General features: G+C 40.9%; 3 protein-coding genes across 3 annotated transcripts; all 3 read right to left on the reverse strand.

Moving 5' to 3' along the window:
* Positions 1–4373: 4373 nt before the first annotated feature.
* Positions 4374–5471, reverse strand: npy2r (neuropeptide Y receptor Y2). The gene has a single exon (XM_067250935.1). The coding sequence runs from the start codon at positions 5469–5471 to the stop codon at positions 4374–4376; it is 1098 nt and encodes a 365-aa protein (XP_067107036.1).
* Positions 5472–12703: 7232 nt separating this feature from the next.
* si:dkey-30k22.5 (lecithin retinol acyltransferase family protein) lies at positions 12704–14452 on the reverse strand. The gene is made up of 2 exons (XM_067250874.1): positions 13961–14452; positions 12704–12859 (listed from the first exon to the last, which is right to left on the reverse strand). Exons 1-2 carry the CDS (start codon positions 14450–14452, stop codon positions 12704–12706), a joined length of 648 nt encoding a protein of 215 aa, XP_067106975.1.
* Positions 14453–15741: 1289 nt separating this feature from the next.
* On the reverse strand, positions 15742–16796 carry lrata (lecithin retinol acyltransferase a). Its single transcript, XM_067250840.1, has 2 exons — positions 16257–16796; positions 15742–15894 (listed from the first exon to the last, which is right to left on the reverse strand). The coding sequence occupies exons 1-2, from the start codon at positions 16794–16796 to the stop codon at positions 15742–15744; spliced, it is 693 nt and encodes a 230-aa protein (XP_067106941.1).
* Between the last annotated feature and the right edge of the window lie 6241 nt (positions 16797–23037).

The raw sequence follows: 23037 nt of genomic DNA on the forward strand, positions 1-23037 counted from the left end.
TGTCCGCTCTCCCAAAGAGATATATTGTAGGCTACCAGTTTAGCAAATCATGGCCTACTAGCATGTAACTAGTTGTACTGTATCGTTTGAGAATGATTGGTCTAAAGTTTAGACCAATCATTAGTTTAGACTAAACTAATGATTGGTCGAAACTAATTAAACTAAAGTCAATATTATATAAAAGTATTTATATAATACGTATTTCCATAGTAACTGACGATATAGTTTACTTTTATAGTGACTTTATGTAGGCCTACTCACTGTTTCAATGTACTCAACAGAATATCCAGTCACTTGATATGGAGAAAACAGGCCTGGTCTTTAGCAGTCCCAGCAGCAAACCTGGGATCTTGGCAGAAAACTCAAACCACCTTGATCATGTCAGAATGGGAGCAGTCGCTTATGAAGAAAAAACACAGAGATCTTCCTCTGGACATTTACCTTTGCTGTGTAACCTTGACACTCCACGAAGCAGTGGCTCAGGGGACCGAGCTGTGAGGTTAGACTGCAAGTCAGAAAAGATAGTTGATCTTGAGCAGACTGTTGTCAGATTGAAAAATGCACTTGTTTCACTGGAGGAAGAAAACCTGAGTCTTAACAGACAGATCAAGTCAGAATGCGTGAGCTCTTTGTCCAACCACACACCCTATGCCGTAAACACAAGAAGCACTAACAAGTCACATGAATTGGATAACAGTCCCAACTCCGAACTCAAAGTCAGTTTCAACTTTGACACAACCCATCAAGATGGCTTGAAGCAAGATAAACTGTCTGAGCATAGTGAGATACACACATGCAAGGGGGAGAGGGAGTCCCATGAGGAGAGGTACCTCGTCTTGGCGAAAGAGAAACAGGACTTGGAGAAAAAGTTGAAAAAGACAGAGGACTATTCCAAAGCGTGTGCCGATGAGCTCAAAAGGCTCCTTCAAAAGTATGAGGACTTTAAAGCCTTTAACAAAATCCTGAATAAACAGAGCAAGAATCTCGCTAAGGAAAACCGCTGGTTGAAGGACACCCTGGACACTGTGCAGGCAGGGGTCAGACCCAAGGATCCCAGTCTGTCTCTGGAGTCCAAAGAGGGAAGTGAAGGCAGGGTAAGTGTCCAGCTAGAGATGGCCAATGAGCGTTGTGCCAACCTTAGCCACGAGAAGGGCCATTTGGAGGAAAAGGTGGCATCCCTGTCCAGAGAGGTTTGTCATCTCAAAGACGAGCTGGATTTCAGCAATGCTGAGATCCACAGACTAGAGGCTGAAAGGAGCGCTATAGAGGGCACTGCCAGGACCCCTCCTGCTGGAAAACACCAATCCGCATGCATTCTTGACAGTGTGGGGAAAGAACGAGAGTCCCATAGCACCATGGCTCAGCTAAAAGAGGAAAACAGGACCCTCAGAGTGAAGCTGGAGGCCAACACAAAGTACATCAAAGAGATGAAGAGCAGCACGAGGAGGTTGACAGAAGAACAGGGTCTTCTGGAGAACTGCCTCCATACGTTGCAGATGGAGAGGGATCTTCTGCAGGGGGAGGTGCGCAAGCTGCACCAGGAGTACATAGAGCTCAGTGGCAATGTCTCTGAACAGCTGAGGGAGAGAAGCCCTGCATCCACCAGGATCATGGCTGGATCCCACAAGATGGCAGATTGGACCGGTGATGATGAACCTAGACATGAGAGTCCAAAGCTACCTCTGCATAGTAGCCCTATCACCAGAGAAATGCTGGACAGCAGTATTGGTATGGTGAAAAAATGTAAACCAATACAGTTGAATGCCTACTATGTAAAGTTAATGCTATTATAGATTACATTATGCTGACATGACTAACATCACCAGCAAACTGCCTTGATTGACAGTGTTACATTGTCCTCTTCAACTGTCTAGGCGGGGAGACTATTGACCAGATAAGGAAGCGCTTGGAGGAGGATGAACAGAGGGGAGCGCAGAGGTACAAAAACACCATCCATCAGAATGAATGAGGTAGAGCTGAGTCCCAGACAGGATGTTCCCAGCTGATCCTTCTCCATACATGGAACTACCACAACTGTGGTACTACACTCTGAAGTACAAAAGGGGATAAAACGTAGAGCTTTGTCCATTGCCAAGCCTCTCAGGCTAACATAGCCTAACCAGTGGTTTATGTTTGGATCATTTTATTATATTTCTTATGTGGATATGTGTTGGTGTGCTGATTTTATTGTTAGGATAGGCCACAGTCTCATTGTGGTATGTAATCAGATAATTATGAAACACATACAACTAGTACAAATGCCATGAGTGAATACCATAAGACGTGACTAATGAGACCAAGTGGTTACTACAGTTAAAAACCAAAGTATTGATAGACCAAGACAAAACACAATGGTATAAAATTTCCCTGTATTATCTCAACCCATTCTCCTTTTGTATCTTGTTAGACTACTTCACAACAGTAGGGGGAGCTGTAGCATTGTTCTCAAGTCACCTTCACGCTGGGATGATTTTAGTCATCTTCATTCAGTTTAATCCAACAGGCTGTGATGTACTATACATCAAAACAAGGATTTACTATAGTTTTTCGCAATACATTATATTTATTTATTCTGAAATTTAAATTTGAATGTAATAGTGCCTTTACTGCATGTGTCATCTACGGCACACAACCAGTTAGTAAGGTTTGAGTCTTGATCTCTGGCAGGTTTCCAGATGGCATACAATTGGTTTATCACCCTTAATACTAGTAATAATCCCATTATGTGTTCACTGTGCCCAGATGGCTGAAAAGTCATTTCTGAATACCCCTGTTAATTTGATCATGTTGATGGATGAGTAGTGCACATTCCTCAGGCTTTAAGCCTCAAAATATATATGTTAGTGCAGCAATATCAGAGATGGCCAATAGCAGTCATACTGGAAGATCAAGAATAAGGTCAACTTCAGCCTCTTTAATGCCTGATACCTTCAGCCGAGGAACAGACAAGACCGGATCAATGTTTTCTTTGTTGCCTCCCAAAGCCCTCTTCTTAATGAATTGCCGGCTATTGACTTCCTACAGTATGCGGTATGATCAGTTCTATTTTCAACTGTTGCTGTTGATACTAATGCTCACTCTCTACCTGATATGATGGATTAATGCATGCATGCTACTCCACTGCCAGTGAACTAGTGGAACGTCACCTGTGGCACTTGTTATAAACCATTTTCCATATCCTTCAAAGACATGGTTTAGCCCAGACAACACAGGTGTGTGTCACAGCAGCCACTTGTCAATAAACCTTCGACAGAGCGATGAACAATTACTGGCGTACGTGCTGAATGTACCATGAATGGGTTACTAAAAACAGACGCATTGAACCAACCCCTCTTGTCGCACCGCTACTTCCAAATCCACAGCAATGGCAATAAACCTAACAACAACAACAGGAAAGGACAGTCTCTTTCAATGATTTAGCTCTGCCAGAGTCATTCTGAGAACGTATAGCGTTAATTGGTGTGTTAGCCGCCACCTAGGGCAAGTGAGGGAGGGGGTCCGGAATGGTATAGCTGGTAAACATGGACCTTTAAAAAAGCTAGAGACTGTCTAAAGCAGGGCTGACAAGTTTTGTTCTTTGATAGCTACTGTGCCGTTGTTTTATTTTTTAACCAATCAATTTCACTTAATGAAGAATACTTGATCTTAATAATTATATGTTTGATACGATGATTAATATTAGTTACAATTAGGGTTTGGATGAACCTACAGGAAAGTAGCTCTCCAGGAACGAGTGGAGAGCCTTGTTCAGGAGCGTGGAGTGTCTCCAATAAATACCCTACATACATGTAATGTGTACTTGGGAAATGTCTTCGCTGTCAACCTCATATCAAGTCATTTGTTATGTTTGTATGAACTTTCTGCCATGTTTCTTAGTTACTGGTTTGACCTTTAATTTGTTGACAACCTGTCTAAGTATCATGTTTTGATTACTGCTTGATTAATCACTGCTGTCAGGTTTAGGCCCCTGCACCCATTCTGAATAAAACAATCCTGGGAGCTGCTTTAGCAGATCATTTAAAGATCTCATAATTTACAGATGTAACATTAAAAAGACAATATAACATTTACTGTCAATTTATCAGAATTTAGGCCTACATATTTGCATTTTGTTCCAGTTTTTCCCAGTTGCAAAGTAGCAGTTGAAGCATCATCTAAACATCAATGACAATACAATTACCAAATGGCTGGCAGCGGTAGCATGACTGATAAACACTATGAAGTTAACATCTTTAAAAAGAACCTCCCTCACAGTGGTTTGCACCTTAATAGTTATGGAATTTCACATCAATTATTATTTTTTTTTTGTACAATCTCAACAAATGAACTGAATTTATGTGCTTGCCATTTCCCAGATATCACATATCATAAACTCAAACATTAGTGGCTCTGAAGTCCGAGTCTCTTTCCCGTTGGGTCTTCCTTTTCATGGAGCTCCGTGAGCCTGAATTGACGGCCTCGCCACACTTACATACAGATAAGAAGGCTGCCCTGTAGTTGTTGTTCATCCACCCGTAGAGGATGGGGTTGACAAAGGTGGAGCACATGGCCATGATGTGGAAGACTGTGAAGAGCACTTTAAAGTCCTTCATGTCAAGGACACTGTTGTCTATGTCGATGGCCAGTTGGAAGGCGTGGAACGGCAACCAGCTGACGGCAAATACCACCACCACCATCACCAGCATCTTGGTGGTCTTCCTCTTCCGCCGGTGGCGGTCGTTCCGGGCGCCGGGGCTCACATGGTTCTTGAGCTTATTCCAGATGCGGATGTAAGCAAAGGAGTTGATGGCCAGCGGCAGGCCGTACTGCACCAGAAGCATGGAGATGCTGTAGATGGTCCCATCCATGCCGCTCTGTGGCCACGCCTCAGTGCACACATGGATGGACAGCTCGGGCGAGAGAGCAAAGGTCCCGTACTCGCGGAATATTGCCAGAGGGCTTGCCAGGAGGGCGCTGGTGGCCCAAGTGATGGCGATGACCAAGGCGCACATGTCTTTGGACATCTTGGTCTCCAGATGGTAGACGATACTGCGATGGCGGTCCAGGGCAATGATGTTCAGGGTGATGGTGGAGACGTGCACAGCTAGGCCCTGGGAGTAGGGAACCATGAAGCACAGCACCTGGCCAAACTTCCATTCCCCCAGAAGGGTGTAGATCAGCGTAAAAGGCAGACACAGCGTGTTCACAAGCAGGTCAGCCACGGCTAAATTCACAATGAAAAAGTTGGTCACGGTACGAAGAGTTTTGAACTTGTACACTACAAAGATAACCAGAGAATTTCCGATGACTCCAAAAAGTATGATGGTGCTGTAAGCGAGGATGAGTATCACCTGAACTCCGACTATCTTCGTACTGTCCTCCAATTCCAGAAAGTTCTCTTCATTGAAAGAGTAGCAGTTGGAGCAGTTGGAGGATTCTCTGAGTCCAGAATCCTCCATCAGGGTCATGTTTACTTGACTTACAATATCCATTGATATCATTCCCCTTTGGGGCTCACAAATTCTGCAAAATAAAGGATGGATTATAATTTTTTATAAAAGGCCTTTCAAGTCAAATTACTACATTGAACCATATAGCGCTGAAGTCTGCTATGTAGGGATGACATGGTATACCCTCCATCTTGGTGGAAATATGAAGCTGCCAAGCCAAGGGTAAAATCCTGACATATCATTCTTTAGTAGCACACTGTAAAAAAGAATTTGAGCGTGGATACATTAAATATGATCTTAAATTGTCTATAAGTCATTCTCTTCACCCAAGGCGCTGAATACTATTGGCAGGTGAAGGCCTATCCGCCTTTCTGTGGTTTTTTATTGCACACTGAATTCAGGATCATCTAGTGACTTATAAGACACTATCAATCAGTGGAAATAGCCAACACTGATGCAGGGCTTTGCTGACTGTCAATATATCCTAGTGCCAAGGTTCCTAAATAGTTAAGGATTCCTTTGATTTTAAAGTAGAAATGAAACCTGATGCACAAATGATCCGCGTGGGTGTAGAGCGCCAACAAATATTCTTTCTCATTCTAGGTATTAATAACTTCTTGTTCCTGGCTTATCGTGAAGTGTGTTCAGGGAGTGGCATTGCATTTTGTTAGGCTGTTGGATTTAGGGAACAACTTATGCCAAAAATAGCGTTGTCAAATAAAAAATCTGTCTTGTTTGAAAGGTCACGTTTTTGTTTCTCCCATAGTAAATACTGACGAAAATTACTGCACTGCGGCCATACAAAAAGGCAAAGCTATATGGCATTTGAGATGTCTTAATTAGCTCTGCTCTATGTCTGTTTTTACCACAGGTATACTCGAATTTGTCACAATCAATCGAGCAGCATCTGTGTTTTGTTTTATTAGTTACTAGTATTCAAGCAGGCTGTATTATGTTTCAACTCAAACACAAAACCAATCAGTAGCAAACAGAAACCTGTACCAAAATCCACTCACCTTGTTTCACAAAATTAGTAATTGTTTAGACTCATCCTCCTTTTCCATGAGCAATAAGTTCCGTTGCTTCCAATTACGTCAACTGTAAAACAAGCATCCATATGTGCAAGTTTAGTTGTAGTTATAAAGTAGCACTCATTGTCAATAATTTCGCGCCAATTTCTTATTGCATCGGACAGTATTAGTTTCAAAGATCTGCGTATATATGAACCCCGACAAATAACTGATTTGAATAACTGGCTAGATAGTTATTTTGACAAAAGGCCATGCTTTTTCTCCAATGAGGTACGCGCGCAATGAGGGCGCACGGCGTCTGAGTAGATGCGCTCTGCTCTGGTCTGAGCAGATGATGGAGAGCCTGAGCGAGGAAGAACGTGTTGAATGACAGAGAGGGGGCGTCCTTTCTTGACGAAAATAACCCCAGCCTCTGGGGAGAAATTCTATGCCTCGTGATAAATAATGTTTATATCCGTTTTCAACATGAACAAATACCCAGTAGCGAGTAGCATAGGGAGCCAATACCGTATGAGGTGAGCTACCTGGTGCAAATTAGTTTTCTTTCTTTTTGTAATGTAAATTATAGTGATAAACGTTGCTATCCTAATACTATTTCACTGTGGCACACCTAATGTTATTTTATTTCAATGTTTTTTTAATTACAGAGTTCAGTAGTTATACATACAGTATGTGTCTTAAGATTTTCTATAAAGAGACTTATCGATATGAAGGTGTTTTTTTTACTACCCACCCTATCCTCAGATTATGATGATGGACATTATGATTGATGGACAAAACAAGATGAGAGATGTTCTGTTTCCTTCTCTGCTGTCAATGGGAAAATGGTCAGATGAGGACAGGTGTTTGTGTTTGGGGCCAAGGGGTCTGTTAGTTCTTCTCAGTTTCAGGAAATGCAATAATTAGGAAGACAATGCCAGTTTGTTTATCTAACAATGGGGAGCCTTTGATTCATATCAGGTTTTAACTGGTGATAATTGTTTGGCTAATTCTGTTGCCACCATTACCATCCAGGGCCACACGTGATCCTCCAAATTAAGTTACTGTCCAGCAGTCTCCATCCTTGACTTAATGCCAATATGCCCTCTTTGCAAACAGGCAGATGGTTATATAATGGCACAAACCGGGAAGCACAGCGCTCACAGGCTTCTTCAGAGCTTTCCTTGTTTTGTTGAAAGCTTGCGCGGTCCCCAAGGCAATTATAACATGCATTAGTCCTTAAGGCTCAGGCAGGTCTTACCCCTGCATACAACTCCAACAAGTCTAGGGACCAGTTGACCTTCGTATATAAGGAATGTCATCGCTGGAATAAGGAGCTCCCGTTTCTCATTTTAGATCAGAGAAATCCCCATCGGTTTCAGTCCGGTAAGGAGAGTTTTGTGGACCCCTTAGACAAACAAGCCACATTGGTCTGGATAGCGTCATATAAATGCGATTTTAAAGCTCCCCATAGATTACTGATAAGGTTCACTGCTCGGGCTTAATTTTTCAGCATGGGTTCTAACCATTGAAATTACTCATACTTGCATGTTACTAGATATGATGTAGCATTGAGGATGACAGCATTTTTCAAAGCATCAAATAGCAATGCTTCAGTTCAAAACATACATTTTTATGTTTTATATTCAGTTATTAATTAACTTTTTGGATTGTATCCCAATAACTTAAAATGATTGATTTACCCGAGTGGCACTGCAAGTCTGTCAAACACAAAGGATTGAAAATATCCTTAAGGAGTGCAAAACAACCATATATGACCATGCTCTGATTTTGCTAATACAAAGCCCTTTATTTCTAGTGGGTTGGCATTTCTTTCTACCCACAGGGCAACTCTGAGAAACATTTTTTTTCCTTGAGTCTAAATAGTATTTTTCTTGTGGGTCAGGTCTCAAAGGAATATTGCACTGATAAAGCATGCACACACAAAAAGGATATCCATACTAATATCAGCACAATGCACTACCATGTCCATTCCTTGGCCTTTCGGAGTGAGCGGTGGCCACAGAAGAGTAATTTGTTATTGATCTCTCTCTTCCATCTAGACGGTAATTAAGTTCCATCTATGGCTGAAATGGCTGATGCATGCCTAAATACCCACAATGGATTTTTTATAGCTCACTTCTCATCTGTCTTTGTACTACCCACCAGCAGTAGATTTAGCATTCCCAAGTATCCTAATTAACCATGTTCCCAGCAACACAGAGCTTTAGTGTCAGGAAGTGTTGATCAACATCTAGTCTATTAAATGACACAAAGACCCAAATGTAACCTGGGTTTTACAATTAGGCCTCTCTGTGTCTACCCTTATTGAGATACCTGTCAATTATAGACCAAGCTCATTCAGGTGGGCTGTCTGAATAGAAAAGTGTATTGTCACTATTGTTTCAAATGGAGTATCGTCCTTTTTCATTTCTGGTCTGGTAATTGAAACATATTAGACTTATTTCTGGCCTGGATATGTTTTCTTTTTTAAGTTAAAATTAATTCCTGTGGTTTTGGTCAAAACGGTGAGGCATACAAAGATCCAAGGCCATTTACTTGGACATAAAACATGCAGTATGTGTATATTATTTTGTATGTAGAACCAGTCTCTGCCATGTAGTATACATGTGTTCTCAGCCACTGCATTTCTACGGCTTAAAAATATAAGACTTTACTGCCAACATGTGTGACAGACGCTTTATTACGACCCTGTAGCCTAAACTATTTTAAGTTTCTCAGCTCCAACTGAAATAAATGCAGGTGTTTTCTTCCCACTGTTTGTGGAGGCCAGGTAAAGGGTCAGATCTTCTCAAGCCAACCTTGCCTCCAATTTCCATTTTCTGTCTAACCCTAAATTAAATCAACACAACCATAATCATCTGCAAATAACTAAGGTACATTTGTATTTGTAACACGATGAAGAAGTAGCATGGCTAGCGCCTTACACTGTGTTGCCAGCGCACGTGTAATTAGTTTAGCCTAACATTACCACACACACACTTTCTCATGGCGAGCACTAATGACCTGTGCTGTGTGCTGTGTGGTCAACCGTATCTCCACCACAAAATCCATCACAATTACTGCCAATGCCGGCGCACAGAATTTACTAGTCGCTTTTAATAAAGCCAAGGCTGCTTGTAGCTGCACTGTCTCCATTTTAAATTACCCAGGCAGCAAGAACGATGTGGGCACAAGGGCACTCGAGAGGCCTTTATTGCCCTCCCGTTTTTCACTTTTGTTTTCATTTTTTTTTGCCTGCCTCCTGTCTTCCCATGTGAGGGGAACAATTTAGTTGTTCAGTCGGACTAATCGGCAGCCAGGGGATTTCAAAATTTCTGCTAGGTTTCTTCCATGAATATGTATTATACCACCCCAATGAGAAGACCATTTGGTATATCTGCGTTTGGTGCATGAATCTAGGTTACTGTACAAGGGGCTATGGCTTGGGGGCTTACATTTTACATTTCATAACACAAAACATTTAGGATTTGAGAAACAGAGGTAATACAGTTTTTGTAGGTGCATAAAACACATTTTTGCTTTGTAATAGGTGAACGTATTTCTGATATAGATGGCAGATAGGTCCTGTCCTGGCAAATATGTAGTCTTCAACCAGAACCATGCATAGCGTAGCATGTGTTATCAAACAGCCTGGACAACAGTAACAGATGGTGTGCAGACAGAAGGTCTTTAGAAGAAGTGGCCTAAATCAAACTCATTTGTGAGTCCCACTGCCATTGGTCTACTCCGTGTAAAAGTTTCAAAATCTTGGATCCTTCCAAGTGCTACCTTTAGACTGGAATGACAAAGCCTCAGATTTGACAATGTGCTTAGCAAGCTCCAATCCTACCTGTAATGACTGCAATTAATTGAATGACACTTCCGCATTGCAAGATAGAAGTGCTGTTGCAAAGCCAGAGATGTATCCTCAAACTCAGCAGGAGGACTGTTACCTCACTGCTTTCCTTTCTTAATGGATCCAGTGAATCATAGACATGAACTGCCTCTACTACAAAATCAATACCGCTCTCTTTGGTCTGGATGATTGCCACAACGTGACTTCTAGGTAACGATCATGCATTATAGTTACTCTCTGCCAGGCTGCCTTCTTCCAGGGTCAGAACAGGGCATGAATCTGGCAGGTTTTTTATGGAGCAAGGAAGGACAACCTGACATAAAGTGTTTTTTCCCAGAATGAAGTGTAAGGACTACAATCGCGTCCACGGCAATGTTTGTCATACAATTATTCCCCTACATACTTGTAGTTGTAAAAGTCAGGCATATTCAATGTGTTGTGAAGCTCAGAACTGGTAGGGAGATGTTTAGTCTGATCAAAGCTGGTCAGCTTTCTAATATCTAATTTTCTTACGTACAGATACAGTTAGGAGTACTACAATTATAGCTACAATTGAGTACAAACTAATTAGACATTGGATACAGACTGTATAGGCCAAGTTATTGACTGTTGGCCACCATTCCATATACTGTTATGACTGTTATCTGTTCATCTCCCCTTGCTGGAATCCTTTTGTGGTGTGTCCTGCTAATACCCTGCAAGGGCAGGAGGGTTGATTATTCTTCCTGCAGTCATCTACTTTATAGTCCATGTAGCTTCATCCACCTGTTCTTCGATATGGAGGTAGGGTGAGAGAGAGGAGAGATGAGAGGGTCGAATGGAAGAGAAGGAGAGCTGGAGATAGATGGGGAGGAGGGTGGGGGCTGTAGACAAAGGTAGATTGAGATCGAGGGAAAGTGGAGAGAATGGAAGGAAACCTGGGTCCATTAGACATGGACAGAATTTTGAACTGCATTTATGTCACCCAGACTGCTATAATGAGAAGATTGCAAGGTTCCCACTGCACTCACATGCAACCACCTGCACTTTTCTGTCATTATCGCTTGGGTAAAAGTAATATGGTTCTGATGTATTTTGAGCCTGACCTAGACACACAAGTACAGTGCACTTTTTGGTCAGTGTATTATGAAATTTAATTATTTTCATGAACTGTGTTTTGAGGTTCTAATGAGCATCTTCCTTAGAAGATAATGTTGTCTGAATGTTGTCCTCAATGCACTAAGCCAGGCTCTGCTGCACATAAATTGTCTCTAGCAGTGGGATATAAATGCCTGCAACCACGTGTTGTAAAATGTTTACATTTGTCTCAACAGATTCTTCACATACTTTAATCGCATGTTCAATCATCTAAATTAATTGTATAATTTACGTGTCACCACTGAAATCATGATTTTCCTTCTATCCACTAAGCCATATAAGGTCAAAGTCAAGTGTACGGTCAATTACCAAAGTATTAGGATCACATTGACGATTTGCAATTATTTATATCCTCCCCTTCTTTCCATCCCTGCTCTGAGAGCTATTGGTCCGTTGCATCTGAATTATCTGCAGGAACAAACAAACTGACATTGCCTACTGGCAAAATTCTGTTGTCTGTTAGTGGCAGTTTCTGTTGATTTACAGTCTACTGGAGCCCAATGGACAGAAATTGAACTGATTTGATATTATATATAATTGAGAAAATCCCTGGTGTGCCTTTTAACATGCGTGACGTATTTCACAGCATTCCCATGCATCTTGCAGTTTATCTGTGCCAATCATGGACAGCACTGAGTAATTGTTTTATTTAGCCATGGATGCCAAGCTACTGGGTATTACTTTTCAGAGAATTGTAGGATGTGCACCACTAATTCATCCATAAGTAAATAAGAGACCTAGAAATTAATGCATTAAGCAGGAGACAGTCTTTCTTGTCACCCAACCATCTTGTTGTCAGTACTGGGATCATTAGGGAACAGTAGAAGACTACAGGAGACCAGGGCAATTTACTTGAAAGTCAGTGACCATCAGTACGCCATGTTACAGGGAATACAAAAATGTATTGCACGTTGTCCAAACCAACTAAAAATATTATCAGTTTCTTCTTTTTTACAGTCATTTACACAGTTTTCCACATAAGAGAAAACATGGCTTGTCTTTGTGTCATTACCAGGACCACAGTGAATGTTCTGCTATTTAAAAGGATGCACCCAAGCCTATGGAACTAAAAGTTAAACTCGTAACTTCCACTGTAACTAAATAATAATTAAAACAAAGTTTAGTTAATGCATTCAACACCAATTTGTTATCTTCCACGGCCAGTTTCAATCTGTCCTTTCCCATAGAGCTTAGTTTCCACTCTTAGTAAACATTCTGCCATTCTATTCTAGAGTCTTTTGACGTCAGCCATTTTGTTTGCAGTCCTTTTAAGATGCCATCCAGATGGTGAAAGGGAGCACGAGGGTGGGTAGAGTGGTGAGTGGCGTCAGGCAGCCCAGGTAGAACAGTGTGGCCATACTACAGAAGGCCGTCAGGTAGGCGTTCATCCTGCTGCAGAAGATTTTCCTGGTTGCCGTACAGAACTGCAAGAGACAGAATTATTACTTTGTTAACCTAGTTGGATAATTTATTATAATTTGTGGTATTTATACAGTATAGACATATGAAACTTAATCTAAAGGGCGGTGATAATTAATATCATATTTATACTGTTTTATTATAACTATGTAATCAAATCCCACTGCTTTGAGACAGTTACTTATGCCTACTTACTTGTAGGTGCTAAATAACACTAGATGGTGCTGCTCACCAGTGTTGTAGGCTTTGTGAGTTCAACTTAGTTTGTAACTTTGTATGCCTTAAAGTACAATACAAACTGTCTTTTTTCTCAGTGCCAAGCTTACTTTGGCTGTGAGGCCTGGAAGTTAAGGTTATTTACTGCTATCGGTCATGTAATATGACAATTGAGATGCATGATTACATTACTTTTCAGTCTTCTGAAAAATATTACCCATAAAATAGGATTTTTTTTATATATATTGATAATCACTAAAGTGTTATGTAATTGAAATGTTTTATGCTATTAGTCAAACAAAACTATTGTTTAAAACAAACAACACTATTGCACCAAAAATAATAAATCAATGTCAGCATGAAACAGCAATTTAAATCCTGTCCGATCAACATGCAATAGGCTTCTGAAAGAAGGTTGCATCAACTGCATTCCCTGGAATTTACATTCAGATTAGCTTATTTCGCTTGTGACATAAGCACAGAAGTTTCCCATACAATCCTTCACAGTATTAGACAGATTTCCCACAGTCAAAACGTTTAAGAACAATTCCCATCATGTTACTTTACTCATCCCTTTGCTACATACTGTAACTATATTTGAAGACCTTAAAAAGCTTCTACAACTAGGCGCTCTAGTCCACCCCCAATTACTCAACCCAATCAAAAATGGAGCTGTCCTTAATTTGGACATCAGTTAAATACAATAGAATAGAATGGAGGGAACAGTAGAAGACTAAAGGAGACCAGGGCTATTCACTTGAAATCACTAACACAGAATACATCTGTCATAGAAAATACAACCTGACAGAAATAGAAGGTATTGTATGCTGTCCGGAATACATGAGAAAGATCCATGGCACAATGAGTTCCTGTGTCCCTCTCCTGCCTACCTGGTAGGTCTGGTAGCTGATGGCCATCCCGTAGCGACAGTACATGACGTAGTGTTCACAGTTGTACCACAGCAGACTGTAGGTGACTGAGCCCATCATCTTCTCCGCCCTCCTGCCAATCTCGTCCCCGTCCAAGGGAGGCTGGCTGCATAGCTTGTCCGTGTGGTTGACTAGGATCTCCGAGCCGTAGGCGAAGTCGGTCAGGGAGTCCACCCGGACACTCGCCACCTTGGCGATGGACCCCAGTATCAAACGGGTGTTGGACACCATGGTGCTGATGGCACCTTTGTTCTTGGTGATCAGAGGTAGGATGTCTGGGATGAGGTGGGCCACACGGCCATCGCCCAGGTAGATACCGAAGTGAGTGAACATGGTCCTAGGGACCTCCAGCAGATCCCCACGCTTGAAAAGGCTTGGATCTGGGGTCGGAAGGTTCTTGTCCTCCAGTGTGGAGGCCGTGAAGAAAAGGTTGAGGAGTTGAAGAGGGAACATGATGGCAAATACAAGGAATTTTAGGCTTCCTCTTGTGTTTTTATTTGGCTGAGTTTTGGGAGGAGCTTGTATGCTGGGATTAGAGATTAGTCAATTTTTCTATGAGATTTTCTCACAAATAAAGGTGCTTATTCAATTGCACATGTTTGCTTGGAGGACTCAATTTCACAACCTAGATGCAATTTACCATTTAAATAGGGCAAGTGGTCTATTTAAAGAATTTGTTGGGAAATCTTGCAAAAATAAATCTTGTGTAATTCTTATGAAACAAAATCCTAGTTTAGAAGGTTTCAGATCTGTAGGTATGAACAGAATGGTTTAATTATGTTGACGTGACCCCCTAATAAATTATTGTGAAAGGGAAGGCAACAAAGGCCTATGTGATCATGACTGCAATGTGGAAAACATTACTGACACTTCTTATTGTACAGATCTATGTGGTTCTGAATGAGATATTGAAACCCTAGGTGGCCAAATCAGCTTTTATTTTGAAGTAGGGACCGAATTAAATGCAACAAAGATTCATTTCATAATCATTTTTATTTACATTTCAGTTATTTTCAATGCATTTTGATGTAAAAAAAATTGTATTTGCTCTATAGCCTACACATTGCACTGTATCATATAGAATTGTCATAATTGACAGGCTTTTATTGTGAGTACACAGAAAGTAGCCTAATATAAAAATAAAATTTATTTACAATTTAAAAATCTTACAGTATGTATCATGTGCATAAAGGGGTGATACTTGGATCCCAGTAGCTCATTGGGCCTACATCAACATTGACATTATTTTTCAAACTTTAAGAGTAACTAAAATAAAAAATGTCTGCCTGAACCAATTACTTCAATTAGCCTTTATAAAATAAATTGCTGTCAAGGGGACATGTTTTGATGCTTCTCGTGAATATTCAGTTTATGGTTTCCTGAAATACTCATTGATACATGAACACAGCCAATTATGTTTAGGTTAGCCTCAGAGCTTTTATAAAAGCTCTTTTGTAAAAGATAATCAGAAACAAGATCAGGATTCATGTTTTTAGCTGTGCATAAGTATTCAACTTGGTTTTAACAACAAACTTTAATTATATATGACATTTATTCTCTCTAGTACAGGATGCAAAAATAAAAATCTGAAAGAAAAATAGGCTGATTTATGTTTCAGCCGTCATCTATAAAAGCATTTGGGGAAAGAGTTAGGTGTTGTAAGGGATTCCAAGGTCTACCCATGACAAAGCGTCATGTCATAGTGTAATTAATTGTCCATAGAGTTTGGAGTCCTCTGCTCTTCAGCCCGCCATCCACAGGATAAATGGAATAATAATTGTGGGTAATGCAGTCGAGGGCGCTAGGCCGAAGCAGATGATGGAAATCATTCCCAGGAGGACTGTAAGATTTACACTTCTCTGGTCTCTGATGATTGATTTCAGACACTTGCAGAACTGCAATGGAAGTACATCGCATGAGTCTCATGCATTCTGTAGGCCAACTGTAGGCAAATATATTAAATATATAATATATATATTCATATCAATCGCAATTTCCAAATGTTATCATTCGATTTAAACCAAAACATTCCTAAGATTTGCATTATCATGGAAATTGACTAAAGACTATGCAAATTAAGACCTATGTTTTAATCTTTGAAATCACGTTGTTTTTCGATGTCGATTAAGCCCTAATAATGGTTATGAATGTATATGCAAATCAGAAGGAAAATCAGCAACAGAAGCAATAAAGTTAAATGAAATGTTCAGAATGAACCAATTCCAGAAGTGTAAATGTTTCTGGAAAGTATAGCTACCATCTCTGTTTGCTGACTTGTCGCTGTGCCGTATCTGCAGTACGTGACAAAATGTTCACAATTATTCCATAGCAAACTGTAAGGAATTGACCCAATGAGTTCTTCAGCCCTCTTAGCAACACCTTCATTTGGAAACGGTTGCACCTTTCTCGATTTATCCGTATGGTTAACCCTGATTTTTGAGCCGTACACAAAGTCCTCCAAGGTGTCCATGCGCACCGTGGCGCTTTTGTAAATGCAACCAAGGATCAGTCTCTTGTTTGTGATAGTTGTTTTTATTAAAGCGTCATCTTTAGTTAGCACGGGCATTATGTCAGGAATCAGATGGGCAACTTTGTTGTCGCCAAGATAGATTCCGAAGTGGGTAAACAATGTTCGCGGAACTTCTAATAGGTCTCCTCTTCTCAGAGTCGGTACCCGACCGTGCGTTTCGCGCTCTTTGTGTTCCCTCTGCTGCCTGCCCGACGACCAAAATTCAACAAGTTTAAAGTGTGAGATAATGGATAGCTTCTCCACCAGGAACCTTAACGAGTCAAGCATCGTGCAAGTTTAAGAGAAAGTTTTGTGGGAGGGTGGAGGCGTCTTGGGATTTATATCCTCAAGTACACCATAGGAGGGAGCAGTGATGTTAGAGGTCAATCCTGGATAGACGATTGGCCACCACTGTTATTCCCATAGCATTTATTCTGCACGTGTGCATGGCTGTTTTCTTTATCCATCATAAACTGTCTAGGGAATTTAGTTTACGTATTATCTGCACGTGTTATTGGTTTCTACAGAACTGCACGGAACTGAACATAATTCCAGTAATAGTCCAGACAATAACTGTAATTACGTACTGTATAAACGTCAATTAAGCGTATTTCCTATTATGAACCTATACCAGTGGGTTAACAAATATTAATATTTAAATGTTTAGTCCTTGACCTGGATATATTAATGAGCAGAAAAACATGTTGGGTCTGGTTTGTGAAATGTAAGAGTCTAAGTAGGTGGAATAAGCTCATTGACTCTTAGAGACATTGTGGACAATTTGCCCTTGTGTGTGGACCCACAGTGGTCAGTCTGTTCTGTCTCTAATCTGGGACCTTTATGAAGAGAGTGTTAGCCAAATGACCCAGTTGTGCTCTAGACAGGCATAGGATGAGAAGTAACATTCCACAGAGCAGATTACCTTGTAATCCTGTAGGCTTCAATTTTACATCATGAATGTTTTTACATTAAAAAAACTCCTTTTGTGACACCTTAAATTAAAGCCTTTAAACATTTAGTTCCCAGGGACCAGCTTTGTCCATAAAATCAACCTACATAAAAGACACGATTTAACAGCTATTTGCACGTGAAGTGCAAAAACTCTCTAGTTTCTCTCTAGTTCATCTCTCCTTCCATCTAGTGATGGAAGGAGCTCCTCTAGTGATGGAAGGAGCTCCTTCCATCTAGAGCTCAATGCTCTTAAGACAGTGGAGATGGTTGTGGACTTCAGGAGGAACACAGCCCCACTCACCCCCATCACCCTGTGTGACTCCCCAGTCAACACTGTGGAGTCCTTCCGCTTCCTGGGCACTATCCTCTCCCAGGACCTCAAGTGGGAACTGAACATCAGCTCCCTCATCAAGAAAGCACAACAGAGGATGTACTTCCTTCGGCAGCTGAAGAAGTTCAACCTGCCAAAGACAATGATGGTGCACTTCTACTCAGCCATCATTGAGTCCATCCTCACCTCCTCCATCACCGTCTGGTACGCTGCTGCCACTGCCAAGGACAAGAGCAGACTGCAGCGTATCATCCGTACTGCTGAGAAGGTGATTGGCTGCAATCTGCCTACCCTCGAGGACCTGCACACCTCGAGGACCCTGAGGCGAGCGAGGAAGATTGTGGCCGACTCCTCCCACCCTGGACACTCCCTGTTTCAGTCACTCCCCTCCGGCAGAAGGCTGCGGTCTATCAGGACCAATACCTCACGCCACAAAAACAGTTTCTTCCCTTCCGCTGTTGGCCTCTTCAACAAGGCCAAGGGACCACACTGACTCAAATGACTTATTGCTTAAAACACTCTGCTTTTGCACTGCACCACAACATGGTATCTTGTACATTTGTATTTTTTGTAATATTTGTATTTTTGTATTTTTATATTGTAATTTACGGCAACTTATATTTATCCCACTTAGTACTGCTAGTTTATGTACCCTTAGTATAGTTAGTCCACATATTTAAATTTTAGGTATATGTTTATTGTATGCACCTTCCTGCCAAAGCAAATTCCTTGTCTGTGCAAACTTTCATGGCGAATAAATCCCTTTCTGATTCTGATTCTGATTCTGATTCTGAAACCATAAACAGATGTCTTAATGAACTGTCATTGTTGACAAAGCAGGTGTGCCAGGTGAAAAATCATAAGGACCTTGATATCAACAGCTACAGAGTTTCAATAGTGTTTGGCAGTGGCTCAAGCCGGCCTGCAGTTTTAACAAAGACCACATTATTTACTTGATTCAACCTAAAGTATACAAAGAAAGGGGCCAATTGAATTCCAGGCCTGCTCATGAACTTCTAACCCCCGTTGGTAACCAAAACACATGGTTGGGGATATGATGGTCACTGACCATCTTGGAATTTGTAAGATGCTAATTACATGGGAGAGGAGAGGTCATTCTTCAGTGACTTCCAATTCAGGTCAGGAGCTGACTCCAACTGGCTATTGACATGGAAAAAGCAGTTGAAATGTTAACATAACATGGTGTTCAGAGTACATGAGGCTGGCCATTTTGCCATTGTTATTCATATTACTCGTATGCAAAAACAACAGTAAGTCTATGTTTGACGGCAATAATGTTGGTCATACCACCTTCAGCTGAACAGGCTTACAGTCTGTGACCATCAGTTGAACTCTCAGCGGCATTAAAACAAACCTTTGACCTTCTTCCTGCCAGATTCATTCCATGGTCAAATGGACCCATTGTGGCCACCAGAGGATATTTTAACAAGGGGACTCTAAACTTAAATTCTACCATTGCCACCAATAGTATTCTTAGTCAGCTTTGTTCTTGACCCCTGTATACTTGAGTTAATGACTAAGAAACACACGTATGGCAGGTGAAAGCCAACGGTTTAACCAACGCTAAAAAGGTTTTCTTAGCACTAGGTGTCCTCCATGGCTAAACGTCAAATGGTTCATTGCACATTGTGGCTTGGCAGGTTTGTTCGCCTGCATTGGCATCTGAATCCCCAGACAGTTTATTTAACAGTATCTCCATTGTGTTTTGTCTGTACTGTCTGTGCTTTATGTCCACGTCCTTTTGTGTTGTATGCACTTCATATTTACTGCTGAGTGGGCTTAATTTGGCACCTACAAGTTGTATGGTATCATAGCATCTTGTTTCAATAGTGCTTGATTTTATGAACATTGATTTTATCCTTTTTCCACCTGACCTTTTTTGGCTGTCAAAACACTGTAAATGTCAAGCAGCTTACTGTTAGAGGCGGTGGGTATTGACAAGAGTAGTCAATACCCCTGAATGTGTGAAAAATAAAAGAACGTTATTTATTTATTTATTTATTCAAGGTTGTCTCTCATGATTCGGATTGCCAGAGTGAACAGTAATGGACATAGAAAGGCCCCTGTTTGTTTACATGCCATTTTTTCATGCAGTATTTACAATATCTTTCTCAAGAACCTTAGTGTTTGAAACAGTGATTTCCCAACACCATAGCACACCAGAGTACGATTGGTTAGCCAGCGAGAGGCCTCACAGCACTTCATAGAGACAGGAGGGAAGGGAAGTGTTTTCCATCTGGTGTGTGTCTCAAGGAAGAAGAGGAGGAGAAGAAGGAGATGTAGGGCAGTTCAGCCAGAGTTCAGCACTGTTTGGTTCACAGACCCTGCAGTTCAGTCTGAGGTCAGCCTGGCCTTATATCTGCCTTGCGCCTACTTCTCTCCCATAATAAAACTAGGTCAAAGAAAGGTAGCCAAGTGAGATTTATCACCCAGGTGCCCACAGGAGGTTCCAGAGATGGAACCTTGTATGCTACCGAGTCTACCTCATCTGTTTGTTTTGGTGTGGAGAGCCAAAGGCAGTCGGCAAGGGATATTAGTGAGGGTCGTCCTTCCAACATAGTTTGAAGGGGTTGAAAGACAGAAATCTGAGTGTAATGCCACAACCTTCTGGGATTTCCACGTGTGCCAGCAACTATATGTTCCTTTGAAGGCAGAGTCATCTCCAGGTCTGACCAAGAGGGCTGAGGCCTCTATGCCTGAAGCAAAAAACGCTGCACTGACCTTTTCATGGATGTTTTGAACTAGAAAATCTTAGGGTGGCACACCAGGATCCACAGCCAAAACTGAATATTCAATAATTGTATTATGCTGTTGTAGACCACATTACATTGCACACAAAGCAGTTAAGTGCACTGAATGGTACAGACGCCAATTCATTCTTTGCGATTTCTTAACCCATGGAAATAAATCTTAGGTACGGCTTAAATACTGGCTGATACAAGGTTTTGGAGACTTTGAACTTGTAACCTGAATACGGCAAGCCTCTCATTACGGTGCACATGCATTGTACATTTACAACAATGTATTTGAGGTATCAGTATAACTCTAATGTGTCTCTGCATGTCACACCAAGTTATGGTGCCAAGTGTTCAATGGCATATTGTCCTTTGTGTCACACATAGCAAGACCCAGAGGAGTTATACCGATAGGCTACTGGTAAAGCACTCAAGACAAAACAATAATACAGATTTACAGTCTAAAGACATGTGTACTTCTTGGACCTCAGATGCCTACAATGTGGGTTTTTGATTCATAAACACAAACAGTAGTGCTTTTCCATGTGAACTTAAATAAACTATTAGTTTCCCCCGAAGCTTGAGGACATAATCCATGACAATGTTCACTGTCTAACTGCCAGATGCAAATGGCCATCTGTTTCTATCCTAGAATTTAGCTGCAAATACATTCCACGGCCAATTACAGTGAAGCTTGGGTGCCCAACGTCTTGTCCGAAAGCTTTTGTGTGTAATCACAGTTATCAGTTTGTCGAGCTTTGTACAAAGCTGCCTTGAGCAACACAAAGAGTATTACAAGTTTATGATGAAAAAAATTATGTAGGCTAGGGATTACAATTCTTGATAGATACAGGTCTGGATTTCTTAAAGACAGGTTAGGCCTTTTACCAAAGGATACACATGTTGTTTTACTTCAGTCCAGGGCTCTGGGCGAGTGTACTCCATTATAAGACTTTTTACTAGTGTATGTATATCTTTTTTTTATTGTCCTTTTGTCTGGGTATAAAGACGTAGGAGTTACGCTACTGCATACCGCGCCAACATTTTCTTCCACACTTTGACGTCAGAAAAAGTACTCAGGACACAGTGCATTGTCTCCACAAGGGGACAACTGTGCCACTTACGCAAGCACTGTTTAAGGGTTCCATTGAAAATAGAAATGTTGCTTTTCTCCTCTTAGTTCCATGCTAAGAGTGTTCTCTCTCCATTTCTCTTTACAATGTTAATTTCTTGTGAGAGAGTTATTCAAGAATGAAGGAGAAAAGCTTAAGCCTGTCAAAAAGCTGCTTCGTTCCTTCTCAGAGCAGGCCATGGAAACATGTTCAACCCCTAGGCAAAGGGAAACAAACAAATCGACACATTTTTACTGAAACAATAATAAGTGGGACTTTAGGGCAGTTGCATATAATAACAAATTTCAAATCAAATCACTTAATTGATTTTGTTGACATTCACTGTCAATATCTGTCTCGATATCAGTTCTCGTCATGCTGTTACTGGATGAAAGGACCATTCCTTCTGTCAGGGAGAATATGGAACCTGTCAATCAAAAGCACCATGACCAAAAGCCTTTAGGGATGACCTGCTCTTGCCAAATCAATGTTGATGTATGTACATCAAACACTCCATGGCTAACACAGTGTCCATCCTCTCCACCTTCCTCGTTGATCTCTGTGGTTTGAGTGTAGCAGAGCTGGAGAAACACAAACTCACTAGCCAACCAATTCAGAGATGAGGAGAAGTGATGCGGATTTTAATGATTTAAAAAGGGGGGGGTCAAGGTTTAGTTTGTGATCTTAATCCGTCTTGCTTTCCAGCTTGTACTTCAGTATCATGCAAGCAGTGAAAGCTCAACGCCCACTAGTGGTTTCTAAGTGTAATCATGGCATTCTTAGTGTTAGCTTTGTAAGGATTCAATAAGACCTATAAAATCATTTGAATGACCAAAAAGAAAGGAACCACAAATGTAAAATGTCCTCTAACATACACATTGTTGCATTATTAATGTTAAGATGAGAATTAGGTAGAACCCTTAATGGTATCAAAGATCAAAATGATGCCAGACATAAGGAGACCAGGAACAGTTTACTTTTCTGATTCATGTTCTTATGTTGTTGACAGACTGATAAAACGTCTGTCCATGTTTGAAATAGAGATGTTATGTTGATGGTAATGATTAGCTCAAGAGAGAGGCTGTGGCACAGCCATTCACTGTTCAACCAATGACTCAAATTAAATAGGAAGAGTATTTTCAGTTACTAAGCTTTATAAACTAGGACTTTTCAAGCAGAATGATTGTTCACAGTATTCAGTGATACCTCTAAGAATACCTTATCAGTATATTACCACAGAATCTTTCAACATTACTTAAGGTCTGTTTATGCTTTGAGTACCCATAATTAATAATGATCGGTCTTTTCAACGAAGGGAAACATGATAAATACAAATAAGGATGTTATATTGCACACCCTGCAAATGACTATGATTGAAA

The sequence above is a fragment of the Osmerus mordax genome, chromosome 14 (assembly GCF_038355195.1).
Source record: "Osmerus mordax isolate fOsmMor3 chromosome 14, fOsmMor3.pri, whole genome shotgun sequence".
In the NCBI taxonomy this organism is placed as follows: domain Eukaryota; kingdom Metazoa; phylum Chordata; class Actinopteri; order Osmeriformes; family Osmeridae; genus Osmerus; species Osmerus mordax.